Consider the following 19,918-nt stretch of genomic DNA (forward strand, 5'->3'; position numbering starts at 1 on the left):
AAGATATCCAAAAGACTTTGCTTTTCAAAAGTGTGTAACACCTGGTAACGGTCCAGCACCAAAGCCTGGCTTATTAGCTGCAGAGAAGAATCTTTTCCTTCCAAGTCCAAAGAGAAGAGAAAAATTCACGCTGGAACAGAAACTTAAAAAGTATTCCTCCAGTCCCACCCAGAGGCCCACTCTTCCTTCCAAAGCAATTGCTATATCCAGATCTCCTGCAAGAGATCCTCCAGAGAAACCATATAACAAACAAACAAAATAAAACAGTTTTTCCTCCACCTCTGTCAGTCAAATATTGAGCCAGTGTCAGAACCAAAGCTGGATCCAGAATGATTGCCACTTAGGCCAAAGTCGCACACACCTAGAAGCATGTTTGCCTCAGAGAACTTGTGACATTTCACTGGGAAAAAAACCCAAGGTGCCTGGAAAATAGTGACCTGCTAAATAGCAGACATTCTCCAACTCAAAACCTAGAAAAATCTGGAGGACACTAAATGAAGATACTACCAGAAATCAGGTTTTAAAAAAGAAGTAAGCTGCTCTTCAAAACAATGTCTTTTGTACATTCGAGTGATTCTACAGTAAATACAGGCTCTATCTTGACTTCAAGAGAAGTCAAAGTAAAAACAGAAGCCAATGATATGGGGAAAATTTCCTGAATGAGTTAAGAACTCAGATTCTTGAATTTCATTTCTGCTATTTGCTTTGAAAATACTACTGAATCTCTAAAAAAAGAAAGAAAATTTACAATAGCTTTTTATGGAATGTTGTATTTTTATTTTAACATTTCTATACTATAGACAAAGTAGTTACTTTGGAAGTAATCTGTCAGATAAGGTATTTGAGTGGGCCAGATTTGCTTTTAGGAACAAGAGGCATTGCTTTCCTAATAAACATAGGGATGTAAACTTTGTGTATGTGTGTGTGTGAGTGCCTGTGAACATTTACATATTACACACACACAATCTACTTTTAGCTTCTTACTCAGGATTATACTCTTGTCTTTGTTTGTCCTCAGTGTTCTTTGTATTATGGGTGATAAAATAGTACTTTATTACTTACCAGGTTCTGAACCATTGCATAACTAATAAATAATTAGATAGTAAAAATTAATTGAGTTTCAGAAAAAATTAAAATATATGTTTTGGTTGGTATTTTCCAAGACTTCATCAAATCAATTTTAGACTACAATTATCTCTCACCAAAAGAAATTATGAATACAGAAAAAATGCAATACCTAGTACAGTGAACTATAATTGAACTAAGAAGAAATCCCACTTAAAAATTAGAGAAGACATATTAATATTGATGATTTTTCTACTTAAGAATAGTTTATATACCTAGAACAATCAGTTTTGTGACAAGATTTAACCTTGATTTTGAATAGATTCTCTGATTATATTTTAATTCCAGTAGAATACATATTGGAATATTCTGGCTATTTTGGTTTTTTTACCTTTATAAAACCCATACCATTTGGGAAATATATTATTGATCCCAATTATTAAATGATAACAGATCAAATGCCTTGGTAGCATTTACTTGAATATGGCATTTTAATTTTATTTTTCTGGGAATGTATATGGTTATATGTGTTCCCATGTGTGTGTCTGTACCCATAGATACAAACACACAAGTGCATGGAGAATGAACATAATTATGGTCAACCTTGTCTGAAGAAGTAGGTCAAAGGTAAACCTTGAGAGTTCTTTCTCAGATGACTTCCATCTTGATTTGAGACAGGGTTTCTCTTTGGCCTGGAGTCATCTGATAGACAAGAATATGTGGCCATGGATCTGCCTCAACTTTCCCAGCCCTGGGCTATCAGACCAAAGCCACAGTTCCTCTTGTGTTTTTGCTTTTTGTGCTTAATGATGTTGTTTTAAATATAAACCCTGATAGACAAAGTATGTCCCTCCTGCATAAAAGAAAATCAGGTCCCTATGCAGCCCCTGAAAAATTGATTAATATTTAGTGATGAGAATCCAGAATCCTTAGGTTATTTGGTTTGTTTAAATTTCAAACTCACCGAAAAGTGTGTCCTTTTTTTCTTTCTTTTTCTTTTGTGTAACAATTTTTTTTAAATACAATATTTTCTCATTTTACAGAGCTATCCCCAGTCCCACTCCTTTCCCTCTCCATCCACTCTTCAGAAAGGGTAAGGTTTCCCATAGGGAGTCAACAAAGTCTAACACATCACTTCGAGGGAGGACCAAGGATTCCTCCTCCCATATCTTGTTCCTAATTCAGTGTTTTATCCAAAAGTGCTACAATGGAGAGGTTTTCTTTTACAACACCAGAGAGACATGAGGTAACAACTGTAGGGTCAGCATGGTGGATGACATTGGCTGCTTACTTGTTCTTGGAGTTGGGTAGGCAAACTGGCAACTTCGTGTGTGTGTGTGTGTGTGTGTGTGTGTGTGTGTGTGTGTGTGTGTACACTCATTTACTGTGCTGAGAATTCTCTTAAGTTCATAATAAAAAAGCCTGGACCGGTTTTAATAGCCGCAAATGTTTTCTTTCACTGGCGTCAGAGTGGGAATTCATCATATACACAATATTCTTAAGCTGATTAAAGCTTTATTTCATTGATAAGTTTTTTGGAGGGTTAGATAAACATAATTTCTTGTCTTCTTATAGTGCTTTGAAAGTTTCATTCCTTTTTCTTCAGTCGAAAGGCTGGCATCTCATCGAAACAGACATGTTTCAATTTACTCTGTTTTCAGTAGTGGGCTAAGGCACACTACAAACAAGACCTGTCACTTTGACTTCAGCTAGGGGGGGACCTCGGAGTCAAAATCAACAGACTGATGTAAGGAACACTTGGGAGCAAACGTCTGAGGATTCCTGCAAAATAAAATGGAGGCTTGGAAACTTCACTAGACGGTACTAATACAAATTTTATTTTAAATTGAAAAAGTTAATTTTTCCTTTAAATTCTACTGGCGTAAACAATGTTGGTGGTGTTATTTTTACAGTGGCTTAAATTCAAAACCTATATTCTATAAAGCAGTTTATGACCTTTGGTTTGAGATCAGCTCTAGGCCCTCCTCATGACAGCTTTAACCAAGTATATGCGTTCATGTATTCCAGCTTCATGAGGGTGAGGCTAGCTATGCTACTTTGCCTGAAGAGCTCTGTCCACTTAATTGTCATAACAATGTACTGAAAAATATTATCTCTGTTATTTGTACATATGTCCAAGACTCATTTTGAAAGGTAACAGTCACTTGATGTAGTGGATGAATAGGACTCCTTCCTGAATGATGAATGCTTTTCTTTGGCGGACTGGGCTAGATATCTTGAGAGTAGCTATACTCTGTTTTTAAGTTTGACTTTTGTTTATTTTGTTGTTTTGCCTTTGCATAAATTTAAACGACTTTCACTGAAAAATTGAAGTTGTTGTGTATTTATGCTGTACACTTTGCTATATCATAGAAAATTTACTGTGTCCTTGAAATGTATTCATAAAGCATACATAATGTAAAGGCTACCATGAGTTCTTATATTATGTCATTTAGATTGCTCCCCACTTGCCTCAACCAGCTGTAGCAGGTTGATCTTGCATTTCAGAGCCACCAGAATTACGCAGTAAATTTAGTGTCTTTATAAATTCATGTTTGCAGACTTCTGTTACATAGCATCAGAAAATGGATTAAGATAATTATCCCATTTAAAGGTGAGAAAAGTAAGGCACCAAAAGTTTAGGGAGCACACCCAGCTGATCCCATCAAATGAAGCAGAGCCAAGGATACAGCCACAGATTGTGTTCCATTCAGTCAATGCCCTTAATCTCTAAAAAGACATTGACACCCTGTGTAGTGAGTGCCGCCCTGCCATCAGACGTCAGCTGAGCTAAAACTGGCTTCTATTTCACACAAGCTCAATTGAAAATGAAATCTTTGGCAAGGATTTCCACTCTAGTTTCCAAAAATGAGCAAACATAAGAATACAATTCAAAGAAGAAATTTACTGGTTTCAAGAAATATTCATGCCTTATTTAACAATTTGATCTCAAACCAAACAAGATATTGGCTCTGGTGTAACAAAGTACAATTATTAATGTCATATGACTACATTACAAAACCTAATGCAAAGTAGAAAATCAACTCCATACAATTAATAGCCATTGAGTAGATATTTTCCTGGAATATCTTCACTGTGAATAAGCAAATTTTGATTGGTGTTTTCACAAGTAAAACATTTTTGTTATATATTAATTCAAATCAATTGTTCTTTATTCAATTTGCACTTGCTTTGTATTTGCAGGTATTATGTTGAGGCTGGGTTGGTTGTACAGAGTTAACATGGTTATTTGAATGCTATATATTTTTACTATATCGTCCCATCATTACCATTCTTTTTTACCTTTTTTAAATTGTACTCTGATCTTGTGATTCAGCACACATAGGATAGGAGTCACAGTTATCTGTGAATCTTGGTAAAATTGGTTATCTCTTTGCTTTGTTTTCTTCGTTTCCTCCATTTGTTCTCTTATGTCACAAATCCTATTTTAAGTGTCTGCATTCAATTGCTTTTTCCTGATTCTGCGCAGAGCCCAGAATGGTCACTCATTTCATTGTGCATAGGAGCAAAACAATTGTTCTTTAAATTATTTGAACACAAAGCAAACGCAGGCCAGACCTTAATAGCAGCATACACAAACAACCCAGGAAATGATTCCAGAATTCAACTCACCTGACTGGCTGTGCAGTTTGATAAACAAGTTCTATTATCCGCTGCAAGATAGAAGTTGGTGGGACATGCACAGGTGTGGGTCTTCCCGGGGGCTAAAAGGCACAAATGACTGCAACCACCATTATTTACTGTGCAAAGATGTTTGGAGACTACAGATAAAAAGACACAGCAACATGAAATTGTCAAGATCAGGAATGTGACACGGCATTTGAGACTGAACTTTCAAGAATCATAATTTGTAGTCGAATAATGATCGCAATTTGAAGCTATAAAAGTCATGGGTATATCTAAGAACTGCTATTCAATCTCTTACTTCACTAATTTTAAGTACCTTCTACAAAACCAAGTATGCTAGTGATAAGTAGTTGCTCATTAGAAAAGTCACCAGACTAGACGCATTTTGGGTGAAGAAATACATATGCTTAGAAATATAAATGCAAAATAAAGCAATGAAATAATGAGCTATAAGCATGATGTTTTGCCTTTAGTACAGGAAAGCCATCAAACCTTTATTCCACAAGTTTAGTACAATCCTATGAAGCACATTGGATTGCAATCTTAGAATCCTAAAATATTGAAATAGAATTCTTTCTACCTAAAGTTCTAGAAACTAAAGACCCTGTAGATGTACTCTAATGAATTATTTTAAGAATATATTTTACACGTCTCTGACTACATGAATTACTCGCATCTCAGCTTCATACAGTGGAAATAGACAAATAATTATTTATGCTATTATTGAGCTTCTAATCATACCCTGCAATAGTAGTGCTTGATATGAACTGACTTCGTCATATAAAATAAAGCTAAATAATGGAATCCGATCATTCTTATCAATAATGAAATCATACTTAAACTTGAAATAATAAAAATATGAAATGCAGCTGAAAGATGTGGATGCAATATGGAAATCATGGAAAGAATAATTACCATCAGGTTGTCTATAAGAATGATACACCTGGATATCTGTGATGGCATGCCATGAGTTAATCAGTGAGAGTCTGTCTGCTCCCGAGGTTTTATGGACACGGCTGAGAGACTTGGTTTTCCCATCAGTCCAGTAGATGTAGTCTTCAAACAATGTTAGTGCAATCACCCCTGGAATATCTTGATTAGGGACTGTAATAGGAGATGGCAAGATTAATGTTCAGTCTTGGAAGACTGCCAGTTAAAATATTCAATACTACATGGGCTGACAGATACTACCGCTACAGAAGTTCTTCTGAATAATTGCTGTGACAACCTGTCAGATTGGCAAGGTTCTTTATTACTGGTTAAGAGAATGTAAGATTAGGCATCAGGGTTCACTATGCTCATTTTTTGCTTGGTTTAACAACTAGGAAGAAAACGAATGTGATCAAGCTCACCATTAGAGGAAGGCTGCTTTAGCAGAAACAAGAGGCATCCAACATTTTAAACCTGAAACTAGAAAGTGTGTGTGTGTATGTTTGTGTGTGTGTGTGTTTTCCTGATCTTCAACCAGTAGATATTTACTTTCTTCCTTAAAGCTGAAGTTCATTGACTAGAGTTCTGCCACATAAAATGCTTACATAGAAATTCGAAGGTGAGATATATTTAATACCTGAAAAGAGTGTCATGAAGTTTATTTAATTCATTGATATTTTCATTGCTTGTACATGAAGATGGTCTAAGACTGAAGGGAAAATATTTCAAATAAAAACTTATTATGTATATAAAGTTATTTTGTTGCTGACTAAAATTATTTTGTAATTATGACTTTCATCTTAAGAGACTGCTTAACCGTCACAATTTGAATTTTTCAAGTATTCCATGGCAGATTTCGGATGGCAAATAAATATATAAATACTTGGTGATGAACAGATTTCTCTTCTTGCGGTGAGGGATTGTTTGCCATATGTTCAAATGCCTCAGGCCTAAAATAATGTGCAAATATTAATAGTATTTCCTTCTGCTAAAGATGTCTCAAAGTTATCAAATAATCAAGTTCAGAAGATGAAAACTTTCAAGACCATACAAACATTCTAATAATTTTGGGCAATACTAACTAAACCTTCTAGGAAAGTTAATTGACATAATGGGCACAACAACTGTGGCAATACCTTCTCTCTCATCTTGTATATTTCAATGACTGAAAATTAATGTTTGTCATGTTCAGTAGCAACTGAAAATATATCAAGTTTTCAATACAATTTGTCATGTTTAGGGACGTTAAAGGCCTCATTTTTAAAACGCATGGCAAATTTGTGTAGTCAACAAAAAATAAATAGGCTAAAATTATATAAATTGTGTTTAAGATAAATCATATGGAATCTGAGAGTTCACTATGCTTCAGTCACAATGTAAATCAATCAATCAATCAATCAAGATGACAATGGTACAATTACATGTTAAATCATTTAGTATTGGTAGTAAGGTATGTATCAAGAAATGCACCTGGACAACATACGGAGGAAGCAGAATTCGACAAAAATTCAGAAAACTTAGGCATTTTGAATATTGATGTTAATTCCATATGTCTATGCAATTTAACTCTCCCTATTCTTGTAGAGACACAGAACCTGTCTCTAAATATGATGAGTGTAATTGGCTAAAGAATGAGAAGCACACTTTGCCATAAAATATCATTTAAGCTTCTTTTACAAATTACTATCTCCTTCCTCTGCTGTATAGATTTAATTTTAAAAAGATAAAAATGTGAATTATGGGAACGGGTAATAATTATGAGTCCATCACCAGAGGATATAGGTTGGAAACTTTAAAGTAAAGCTGCAGAGTATTTTGAAATGCTCAGAAACATCCTATTTATGCCTTTTCAGAAGTAATTTTACCATTATGTATGGGCTCAAAAGTTAATCATCACTTTAAACTCTCCATCTACTGAGATTCAATTAAATTTTGTGGAAAGACGAAGTTTTTGTAAAAATTAGTCAATTAGCATTTTGAAAGTAGCACAATCTTTCCTGCTACTCCAAACGAACTGTCACTTATTTCTACTGCAAAGGACAGAAGTACTTCAGAATTAGCATATTAGTGCAACAAACATCTCTCAATTCCAAATACAAACAATACGGAGGCTGATCAGGATTGCAGTGGGGTAATAACTTTATGCACTTTATTTTATTTACTACTGCCTAAAGTCGATTGTAAAGTATTATACTTCACAATATTTGGATAAGGAAGAGATGGTCAAAATGGATAAGTAAAGGAATCTGAATCACTTTCTCTGCTGGCATAATCCAAGCATCTTCACCATTACCATCATCATCCCCACATTCTCTTAGGAACACAGAGCTGGGAAAACAAGAAAAGCAGAGGGTTCTCGCAATAATATCCAGGAGAAAGTCAGCTAGTCAGCTTGCTTAATGTCCTGACTGCACTGTGCTGTAATGATATCCAGATGTGTGCAATTTACTGGACAACTAATTGAATATGATCAACAGAAATTACTCCAGCCCCTGGCATCACTTCAGCCCTGGTATCCATATATCCAAATAGTCTGAAATGTTTGGGTGAAAGTTCCATTCGAAACCCCCTCCACTGGGACTTGCTCAGATTCCACCTCCATGAAAGTCTGCCAAACTGTGGCCCCTCCAGCATCTCTGGAGGGTACCACTCCCAAAGTGTATTTAAATTGTACCTTAAACAACAAGCTTGTGGTTTTCCTGTCTTTCTTCCCCAGCTCCTCTCTTGGGAGCTGGAAGGCTACACGGAAACATTGGTATCCATTAAACCTGGACTTTTTCTAATTCGGTTTGATTTGCTCTGATTTGGATTGTTGTGTTCGCAGAAAGGCTTATTGGGCTGCAGAAACTTTTTAATCCATCAGTGCCTATGAAATGGTTCAGTCCATAAAGGTGTTTGCCACTATACCTAACAACCCGGGTTTGCTTTTTCTGGACACACTTGTTTGGTGGTAGAACTGTAGGGGTGTCCTGTGAATGTATACTCTCACACACTATAATAAAAGTAAATTTAACAAAATTAGAAATCATTGAATTTAGCAAACTGTGGCTAAATGTACTGAGTAAGTAGAAATGTCAGTTCAAAATAAAAAGGAGCGTTCATTTTCTTAAATGTTTTGTACTTTTATATCAGTTTTCTGTTCGGCAGTGAAAAAAAGATTTGGCACTCAGCTACATAATCAAACTGTAAGACATCATTTGGAAAATGTGCTGTCTTCTCAAACAGGATCAACTACTACCATGAACAGAGAAAACAAAGTCAAAATATCAACCTATGTCAACAAGAGAGAAATTGGTCTAACCTACCTTATCTGACCTAGTTCATTAAGGTAGCCTTCTGACGGATCAGGACACCCCCAAGGTCACAAACCATACCAACAGAAATCAAACACAACACAGGAAATCAGGATGAAGTACTCCTACACCACCCATTGTGATAATTCATCTGTTAAGCGTGGATCTCCACAGAAGGAGTTAATTAAGTGATTATTGACACGGTCGTGAAAATGATTGCTGTATATATTAACTAAGTGATAAATATAAATAAGTGAACACCGTGTTTATTTTTTTTCTATTAACATAGAAGACTTATACCTACATTGATTACATAAAACATATTTGAGTTAAACATTGTATATGTCCAAATAAGAAATTAGGCCAATTGTGAGGGAAGAAAATGCTTACTTTATTTGCCTATATAGTTCTACATTGTAATATACATGTTGAAATGTATGTATGAAATGTATGTATGTATACATAATGTAGGGTGTAGCAGGACACACCTACAGTTCTACCACCAAACAAATGTGTCCAGAAAAGGCAAACATGGGTTGTTAGGTTTAGTGGCAAACACCTATATATATAGGTGTATACATATATATGTATGTTTGTATGTATGTATCAGAGCAGCAATAAGAAGGATGTTTTGCAATGGAATTAGACAATAAATTGAGCTGACAAACTATCATCCCAGAATGTGAGGGCACAAGGGGAACACTGGATGAACTCTAACAGGCCAATGTGGAAGAATTTAGGAGCAAAATAGAAATATTTTCTCAATATTGTGTATATATTCCTTTTAAAATAAACATTATATACTTGGATGGCTTGCAAAAACTTCCATGGCTCAATTAAGAAAACAAGAAAAACAAGCAATTTAAGAAAAGAAATTTTAAGGAATGTTTTACTTACATCTATTTGATAGCCACACACACACACAAAGACAAAAAAATAGAAATGATTGATGGGCTATAGTTTAATGGGGGCTTATTATATATTTAAAGCTCATTTTAAAGTTTTTTACGGCAGTTCTTTATCCAACAAAGAAATATGAGATCTTAGTTTAATTATGCATTATGTAGCCTCGTGTTTTTAATAGTAAGGTTTTTGTCTTGAATTTTTTTTTTAAAAAAAAGCATTTACAGCAGTTAAGTTTCTATTCTTTACACCAGCATTGTCTGTTGAAGTGTTTCCAGTAGTTTGCTCAAACACTAGGCTTCTGGTTCTCATTTTGTAGACTCTATTTTCAACAAAATATAACTGTTATTCAGTAAAAAGAGAATATCAAAGTAGGACTCACTTTGCAGTTTCTCTGTTAGTCAATTTAGAGATTCATAGTCATGTTTTACCAAGGAAAAATTGAAAAGGTGACAGGAGCATGTGAATCTGGTTTTAGTGCAGCCTTGCTGCTTGAGACACTGTCAGAATATTCTAGATTGCCAACTTCTGGCTATCAACAAACACGATAAACAAGTGTGTTTCTGATAGCAGCATCTCAATTTCATATTTTTTTCTTTAACTTTAAATATAGATAAACAATGTATAAAAGTTCCTTTTTGAAGAAACTTATAGTTTTACAGGAAGTGCACTGGGAAGCTGCACAATTAACTTGTTTTGCCGCACCGTAGCTTGTGGACTGTCCACTAGCAGTGCCCTGATGAGCCTCCATTTTCCCCAGTGGGACTGACTGTATTTGAGTGATATTTTTATTATTTATTTACTTCTCTATTGTATCTGTGTGTCACACAGTGAATATGCCCGTGTGTGTATCACTTTCATGTGAATGCACACAGAGGTCAGAGGACAAGTTGGTCCTTTCCTCTATTGCTTTCTAGCTTAGATTTGAGACTGGGTTCCTCACTGAACTGACGCTCTTTACCTATCTGGTTGTCTAGAGACGTCCAGACCTATACCTGTACAAACTCTTATTCAAGGATGACAGGTTTTTAAGTGTTTCTTGGGGATTTGTACAGAATTTTCTTGCTTTATTACCCAGTACAGCATTTCCCCAAAATCCTTAAATTCAGTTTTAAAGTTTTGCTTTATTCCTATGTGACAGTTTGAATGAAACTGTCCCACGTAGGCTCATATACTTGAATGTTTGCCTCCCAGTTGCTGGAGCTATTTGGGACGGAATGAGCGGGAAGTGCGGCCTAATTGGATGAGGTTTGTTATTGAGGGTAGCTTTTGGGGTTTCAAAAGTGCACTGCCATTACCAATTAGCTCTCTTTCTCTCTGCCTTCTGCTTGTGGGTCGGGTAGAAGCTCTCAGTACTGCTCCTACACCATGATTGTCTGCCTGCTGCCTTGTTTCCTGCCATGAGAGTCATGAACTCTTACTAGCTGGAAGTATTAGTGCTAGCAATAAAAGTTTTCTTTTATAACTTCCTTTGATCATGGTGACTGTACAGTGCAAAAAAAAAAAAAAAAAAAAAAAGGAACGAGGAAAACTCACAACCCCTGTCATTATTATGTAGAAATGGCTATCTAGGCTTCGTTAGCATTTTCTTAAATTAAACAAAGGTAGAGAGTACGACCAGCAGATTATGCAGTTACATTTACAATGGAATCAAGTCGAAGCAGAACAAAAGTTTATAATGATTTTTTATTATCATATATGACTTATGCATTTATTGATTATGCCTTGTGTTTTAATTAGAAAATACCTAAATAAAATTACCTGCTAAGGTTAAACTAGCCATTTCTATATAAATTGATACATTTGAAATATTTGTCTCCTAATACTGTAATAATAACAAAACTTTCAAATCAAACCTAAATACTCTGGTTTGTTTCTAAAATATTAACGACATCGCCATTGATTATTTCCAATGCCATGACACAAAGAGCATGTACTTCTCCACATGCACAGGTGCTTTAGCTTTTTCTCCTGGAGTTTAATCTACACAACCTCTTTTACAATAGGTAACAATCCTGAGGCAAACACAGAAAAGTTTAACAAAGGCAATTTGTTCAGAGACATGAGCGTGGCAAAAGTATAGATTGATTTTCTTCCTTATATCTCTAAACAGAGTGATAAAAACATACCTGAGAAAAAGTGAACCACCTTAGAAGGGGAGTGCCCACTGTTAGACAAATTTGTCATAGAGGGAAAAAGGAAGAACAACTCTTTCGGATTTTCTCTTCTATACCATCAAATATTCTGTCACAGCTCCCTGGAGAAAAGCTAACTTAACGTGCATTAACGTGTCCTGAAAATACATTAAAATATCAACCTTCCAGAAGTAGGCAAGGGCAAATACTCTTATGTATAGAAACTAGAATCCTCCAATTAATATTTTAGGTTTACTATGTTATTTAATGTGCCTCTTCCTGATTCAAGACTTCACTAAAAGTCACTAATCCCTGCACAAACATTCACACTATTCTGTCAGATGACACAACGATTTTCAACTGAGAATACCATTAGTTCCCCGACATAACCGTTTCCCTTGGTATCTTTCAAGAAACATATGAACACAAGTATGAATATGGGGTGGAAATCAAAATAGTTCTGGATGACAGTCAAAAGGGATGAGATGGCTCAGAAACAAAAATAGCATTTAAAACTATGGAGTGAGGCTGAAGAAACATGAGAGAAACACACAGTCTGGGACAGAGATGATAATATTAAAGGTGGGCACAAAAAGTTTATCATGCAAGAGAAATGAAGTGACAATGACCAATAGGTGGGAGGAACACAGTTTCTCGCTCATGAAGACAAACAAGGAAGAGTGGGTAGGTGGAAAATATCCAGGGCATACTGATCTTCAGAAAATTTGGGCAGAGAAAGTGATGGCACCACCAGATAAAACCACTGTGATGAAATATAACCTCAGTGGCGAAATAATATCTCCTTTGTCAATATAATGCCCCCTATATATTTGCTTGTGTAATCCACTTTTAAAGATAATTTTATCTTCAAATCTCTGAGATATCTGTTTATTATTCTCCCTTATAAACATTTTTCTTGTTTTTAATACATTCTTGTTTAATTTTAAGTAATACTCCTACATAATTAATTACAGGCAAATGGTTTTAAAATCTATTATTCTAAAACAATAAAAAACTTAAGAAATTCTAAGAAGACTAAGGCTAGAAATGCTTCTGAATATCAGAATAAGGAAAAGCTACTTTTTTCCAGTAAATACATAATGTTTCTTTCAGTCACTTTGTAACCAAAAACCAAACTTCTTGATTCAACACATGTCTTAGAGTACAGACAAACTTAAGCAAATACTGCCTGGGATTCGATTTCAGGAGGCCACCGTTGAATATACTAATAAAATAAAAATTCTAATAAAATTCCAACTGCTTCCTTAGTGTACTGGTACATTACATGCTTAAATTTTTTTCAGTGTCTAATTTACAGTGACAAGTATAGAAACAAAAATAAAAACTAAAAAGGAAAAGGAAAAAATAAAATTATCCTGTTATGAGTGGTGTGTGGCCTTTTCAGTAATTTAAGATCTAATAACAGATCCCAATAAGAAATGTGAAATTTTCTCCAGTATTATGAATGAAACTGTAAAAATTATAGTGTGCTAATTTTTTTAAAATCTACCCTGAATGGACCTTCTTATGATAATACCACTGTAATCTCTGATATAAGCAAAGAAACATTGTTTCATAAACTTGCTTTTCTGTAATATTCTGTGTCTTTCTAGTGAAGATTCAATGTGACATGGGCAATAGGAATTATGGTCTGTATTTATTCCTCTCTCCCTTCCATCTTTCTTTCATTCTTATTTTTTCTTTCTTTTTTTTTAATCTTATTTTTGTTTTTCAAGGCAGGGCTTCTCGGTATACCCCTGGTAGTCTTGAAACTCTCAGTAGATCAATTTGGTCTCGAACTCACAGAGATCTGAGTGCCTCTGCCTCCCAAGTGCTTGGATTAATGGCATGCATTAACTTGTCTTGGTTGCCTTAAGGTTAGGGTCCAACTCTCAGTTATACTTAGTATTTCAATATGTAGATCATTTAAACACTGTTCAGAGAAAGCTACTCAGTCTCCCCCTTCAAGGCTATGACAACAAGAAGAATCAAGGACTTCTTTAACAAATTAAAAGATACCAGCTTCATTGAAGTCCTGTCTAGTCCCTTGAGTGACACATAGAAGTGTCCAGTTATGACCGTTCATATTCCAGATCAGCTGCGCTGTTATCCTGACTCTTTCATAAGGAGACTGACCCTAACTTCTAAGCAGGAGCACACATTCTATGTCCCAGATTTTCTCTGATAAAAACTACATGATGTAATTCATGGTCTTCTAATACTGAAAATTTTCTAGGCACAAAATTGAGAATTGCCTGCATGCCTCAGTGCAGTGGAAATTCGCCCACACCAATAAGATTCTGTCTGCCTAGAACTTAGAAAATGATCTATAGAGCACGGTTTGCCCAATACTGCATGAACATGCACACTTCCTGCCCATTTCTGTAAGGCACCTCAGAGCCGATGTCAATACTATAGATGGCAGTGCTGATAAATCATGGCCAATTGAATAATAAATTCATTTGCTGCCCTCCATCTTCACTCTTTACATTTGATTTCTGGGGTTAGTGGTCACATCCATCTACCAGAATTCCCACAGTCAGGCATCTGATTTAGAGCTCCAGGAGCAAAATGATAAATATGCCTCCGAAATCAAATCAGAAAGAATACAGTACACAATCATTTCCCTATGTGTTCTGGGTTGTCCTAGGGAAAAGCTGAAGTGAGAAGGTAATTGATGAAAATAAAAGCAAACAAGTGAACAGAGAAAAACCCTTTCTCTGGACTTGAAGAAGTGGTAAGGTGGGTAAGAGTGTTAGTCTCACAAACATAAGGAACTATTTTTGATCCCCAGCAGCAGAAACAAGCCAAGTATTACTGTGTAAGGTGAGAGATCCAGAGATAAGATCAAGTTGGAGATAGGGAGACCCCAGTGGTTTACTGGACGTATAATAGAGCAGAAGTAGCAAACTCTGGATTCAGTTAGAAACTCCCCTATCAAACAATTACAGCAAAAACAATAGCACAATGTTGGGGAATATTATTTTTAGGTGTGTGACATCTGTTTGTACTGCATTTGTTTAACTCTGTGAAGCTGTGTTGCTATGCCTGTCAAAAACATGTTATGGTCCTAATAAAGAGATGAATGGCCAATAGAAAGGATGAAGCAAGGGTAGGCAGGACTAGCAGGCAAAAAGTATAAATAGAAACAGAAATCTGGGAGGAAAGAAAAAGAGCAAGGAAGAAGAGAACAAGGAAAGGGGGACATCAGGGACCAGCCACCTAACTCCACAGCAAGTCATGGAGAAAGAAGAAAAGATAGATATACAGATACAGAGAAAGATAAAAGCCTAGAGACGTAAGGTAATTGGGATAATTTAAGATAATAAAAGCTGGCAAGAAACAAACCAAGCTAATGCCAGGCATTCATAAGTAAAAATAAGCCTCCATGAGTGATTGATTTGGAGCTGGGCAGTGGGACACCCAAATCCAAAATCACACAACAGATGGCACCCAATATTAGAATATTTCCTGCAGACACACTTATATACAGTCCGCAGCACACATTAATGCACACTAGACATACTGAATATTAATAAATCAATCAAATCAATAATAAACAATAAATTAACTAATTAATTAAAAACAGTGTACTTCTGTTTATCTCCTCTAAATTTCAAACAAGAAACACACTGAAGTCTTTGTCTATGGACAGGAGCCTTGAAGAGTCTGTGGCAACAGGATCTCTGAGGCTCTGAAGCACACCCAATGCTCCCTAGCTCACTCATGTGTGCGTTTGTGAGAGGATGGACTTGTGGAAGGTGACCAAGGACACAAATGAAAGTAGTGGCTAAAACGTCCATATTTAAAGTATATATACTTTATATATATATCATGTGATATTTCTAAAACAATGTCATGGTTTGCAATTCACACACAGCTTAACACAACATGTCCTGTTCAAAGCCTCAAATTCAAAGGCATGACCAGTGCTGAAGTTCTGAGATGTTTCATAAATTACAGTTAATTTCAGTTTGTTGTCCTGGCTTGGAAACATTTCTAGAGTAAGTGAACTGTATTTTGCTTTCTGTCATTAGCTTTAATTATAAACAACAGCACATTTTGTGAAGCCTACTCTTTGCAATGGGCTGTGATGAAAGGAATATTTTTTCAAAACTACTAAATGTACTATCTTACCATGAAGAGAACATTCTGAAGACTATTCTTTAATATTCTTTAACAGTGAGGATTGTTTAATTATACAGCTACCCTTTCATGTTAAAATTCTTTAAATATTTAAATTATCTTCAAACACAAATGCAAAAGCTTGTGAGACTCATGATACGTAGACAAAATTGCCTCGTTTCGGCGATATAATTGTTACCGTTTATAAAAAGACTCTTTTAATATATTTTATGCTATTTCCGCAGAAGCATGCTGAAACTAGAATTCCTTTTCATAGTATCAGTCTACTACTTTGTGATTTGTAGTTATAATAATCACACAGAACAGCCCCTTCACATCACAAACTAGACTCTCAGATAAAACCATGACAGGATTTAGGCTATGACTAATCCTCAGGGTTTTTGATAGTGGCACTAAAATCTTAAGGGTCGTCTGGTCTGGGACAGACTGTTACCCTTTAAATGGGTGGAGAGAGAAAACATAATTGCAAGAAATTCTTTAGTTTATCCACTATGTAAAAGACAAACCATTGATGAACTATAGTTTATATCCAATACCTGTTCGTCACAGAAATTAATAAATCAATATAAATTGAAACATGCAGGTAAACATTGGCATAGCCGTCTTAACTGCACAAGATTAAAACACTTGGAAACAAGTTGAAAATTAGAGAAAACCTGCTACAACAGATAACATCTCAAGATCAGAAACACCTTCTTATCACTTACACATTTGTTATTACACTCTTTTCATACAGTTGTGTTGTAACACATCTTCTTGATACATATTCAGTTCCAGGAAACTGTTTCTAGAATGTGGAAAACTAAATCTGAATTTATGTCCTTTGATACAAGAGTAAGAATGAACTTTTGTTCACAATAGAATTTTCTGGAATTTTATTTGCTTTTCGTTATTGGAAATAGAAACTCTTGTTTAGACAGGTAAGCAATCATTGCTGATGCTCCTTTCTAGAGGCATGAGTCACCTGATTTTAGTAATGATCAATCTAGGGAAAGGCAAAAGAACTCAAATTCTGTGAAAAGAATTCCAAAGTAAGATTTATTTGTTTCCCTGGACTTAGGAAATACAGTTTGATTTGAAACAACAAACTATAATATTTAACTCCACTGAAAAAACAAGTCGCAGTGAGATGGGAGAAGGCCAAAAATATAATAGTTTTATGTAACAATATTAAGTACTAGCCTTTGGGATAGAGTTAAGGACCTTATGCACTTGAATGGGATTAATGTTCCTACAAAAGGAATCTTGGAAAGTTTCTTCCTTCTTCCCATATGTGGGAACACATGAAGGCCTGTCAATGAAGCAAAGCATCTGGAGGTATAAAATATAGTAGCACCTTGATCATGAGTTTCTCAGCCTTCAGACTGGGAGAAACAGAACAGAGTTGTTTAAAATGTTACACATAGAAGAATTTGTTCCACAAACTGAGATAAACTAAGACAATGATTTTCAACTTTCCTAGTTCTGTGATTCTTTAATACAGGTCCTCATGTTGTTGTGGGGTCCCCAAACATAAAATTATTTTGTTGCTACTTCATAACTGATGTTTTGCTACTGTTATGAATTGTAAGGTAAATATCTGATATGAAGGATATCTAATATGTAACCACATTATAAAGGTCATTCAGAATGGGTCATGACTCACAGTTTGAGAACTGTTTAATTAAGGCAATAGTATCTATTTTAAGTACATTGCTATTCTTTTCCCTCCACTATAGAAGCAAACAAACATGGGAGTTTATCAGAAAGAAACTTTAGTGTAGTTACACTGTTGGACAGACTTTGCCATGCTTGATTGTACATTGCATATACTAAAATCTGTCATTTAAATGGGCTCTAAAATTCTCAAGTGTCAGACACATTTTTATCTATGTGTACACTTATATACTTTCTATCACTGGGTAATAACAAGACACCAAATTTTCCATTATGCTTTTAAAATATGAAGTCTACAGAAGAGAGGAAGGCATTAAAGCTTTGGCAGTAGGCAGATCTCTCTGAGTCTCTTGATTATGAGCTTTGTGACTTTGGACTAAATATTTAACCTCTGAAGTAACTTCACCAATGTAAATGGATCTCATGTCACTTTATTGGATGATCGTAGAAGCATCCACAGTCTTGAACATTGAAGGACTAAACTAAATGGATGTGTTTATGAGAGATGAACATGGTGCTTGGATCCCCTGTGGAAGGTATAGAACACAATCTTTCAAAGCTAAATCAAGAAGTGGATTTCAATTTATCTCATACAGTATGATATGTAAGACTTTATATTTTTGAAAATTATTTCTGTGTGGTATTCATAGTAAGGTACTTACAGATTAACATACATTTCAGAATGCTAGAAGAATAAACATCGGAAGGTTTTATGTTACTAAAATCAATGTATCTATTATCAGAAAAGAGTTTTGTGATTTAATAACTTCACTTTGGTGTACTGAATTCTTGAAAAGTGCATAAATGTTTGGGAATCTAACAGCTATAACACAGAGGACTACTTTCCCTTTAGTAAGAGAAATACATAATATTCATTATATACCTCGTATGTGCAGGCTTAATCTTTCCACTGCTATATTTGCTAATTTATTCAATTTAGCAGATGAGTTAGTATTGAATATGACACTGTATCCCTTTTCCCCCAGTGAGAATCATTTCAAACATTTTCTCCTGAAATATTTTAACAGTGTTTAAATTGGTTGCCCTTCCAGGGTCATTCATTTTCCACACTGCTGTCAAAACTAATAACAGTATTCCATAAACTAAACACCATCAATGGTTCCCTATGACCTAAGAGATGGCTACCAAATTACAAAGTATATAAGGCTTGTCAAAATATGGCACCAATTTGTTCTTGTTCATCTCAGTCATTATCTATTTTCTATCATTTTCAGGCATGGACAAATTATCTAACAGTTACACTGATTGAAGATTTTGCTATACTTGGCACATGCTATTTTTCTGTTTGAAGTGTAATCCATACTTTCCCATGCATAAAGACCTGTAGAGTCTCTAAGAACCTAGAACTGTCCACACTGAAAACTTTTATTTTGCCTGTTTCTGTTTTCACATTCAGACCTTTTTCTGCAAACTAGTGTTCCCAATAAACTTTGATTTAAAGACAGAAACTTGTTCATCTTCACAATTCCAAAGTTTAATGTTATGCATCTCACAAAGGGTCAGTGATTGTGGAATGGGTGAATAAATGATTTGGAATCCAAAATATAGAAATAAAACCTTTTGATGAATCAATGAGTATGTAATTTAAAATAAACTGATATAATTATCCAAGATCAATATAATATTTTACTATACTGAATTATATTATTAATGTTTTATCTTGTGTTATACTATAAAATAATATCATTCTAAACATGCTGTATAATATATTCTTAGGTGCATGTGAGTGTGTGTGTGTGTGTGTGTGTGTGCGTGTGTGTTTAGATTAAGGATAGCTGCACATGACTACATGAGATTAAATCTTAACATTTCTAGTTCAACATTTTGATTAACATATTTTAAACTCTTATGAAATACTATGTTAAGATCCAAGGAATGCGAGCTGGGCATTGGAGTCTAAATAGAAAGGAGTGGAGAAAGTGAAGTGTGCTTTGGATGCTTTCTGTATCGTATTCAAAGCACAGAGATTAGAAATCTCAGAGGTTCATGAACAGGACAAACAATAAAAAACAATTCAGAATATCTAAGTTGATAGTGTGCTTGCTTAATACACGTGAAGCCCTGGGCTCGAGTCCCTAGCACCATAAGAACCCAGCACGTTGGTCTGTCTGCAATCTGGAG

At 35.1% G+C, this 19,918-nt stretch overlaps 1 protein-coding gene across 2 annotated transcripts in view; it reads right to left on the reverse strand.

Moving 5' to 3' along the window:
* The window catches only part of Lrp1b (LDL receptor related protein 1B), a 1,858,137-nt gene that overhangs the window by 214,503 nt on the left and 1,623,716 nt on the right, over positions 1 to 19,918 (reverse strand). For both annotated transcript variants that reach the window (XM_087899923.1, XM_087899922.1), the window contains exons 61-62: positions 5,629 to 5,817; positions 4,699 to 4,847 (exon numbers count right to left, since the gene is read on the reverse strand). In XM_087899923.1, coding sequence (XP_087756049.1) covers positions 4,699 to 4,847; positions 5,629 to 5,817 — 338 coding nt within the window. The remainder of the gene's footprint in view (positions 1 to 4,698; positions 4,848 to 5,628; positions 5,818 to 19,918) is intronic.

This window comes from Myodes glareolus, chromosome 21 (assembly GCF_982192425.1).
Source record: "Myodes glareolus chromosome 21, mMyoGla1.1, whole genome shotgun sequence".
NCBI classification, from domain to species: Eukaryota; Metazoa; Chordata; class Mammalia; order Rodentia; family Cricetidae; genus Myodes; species Myodes glareolus.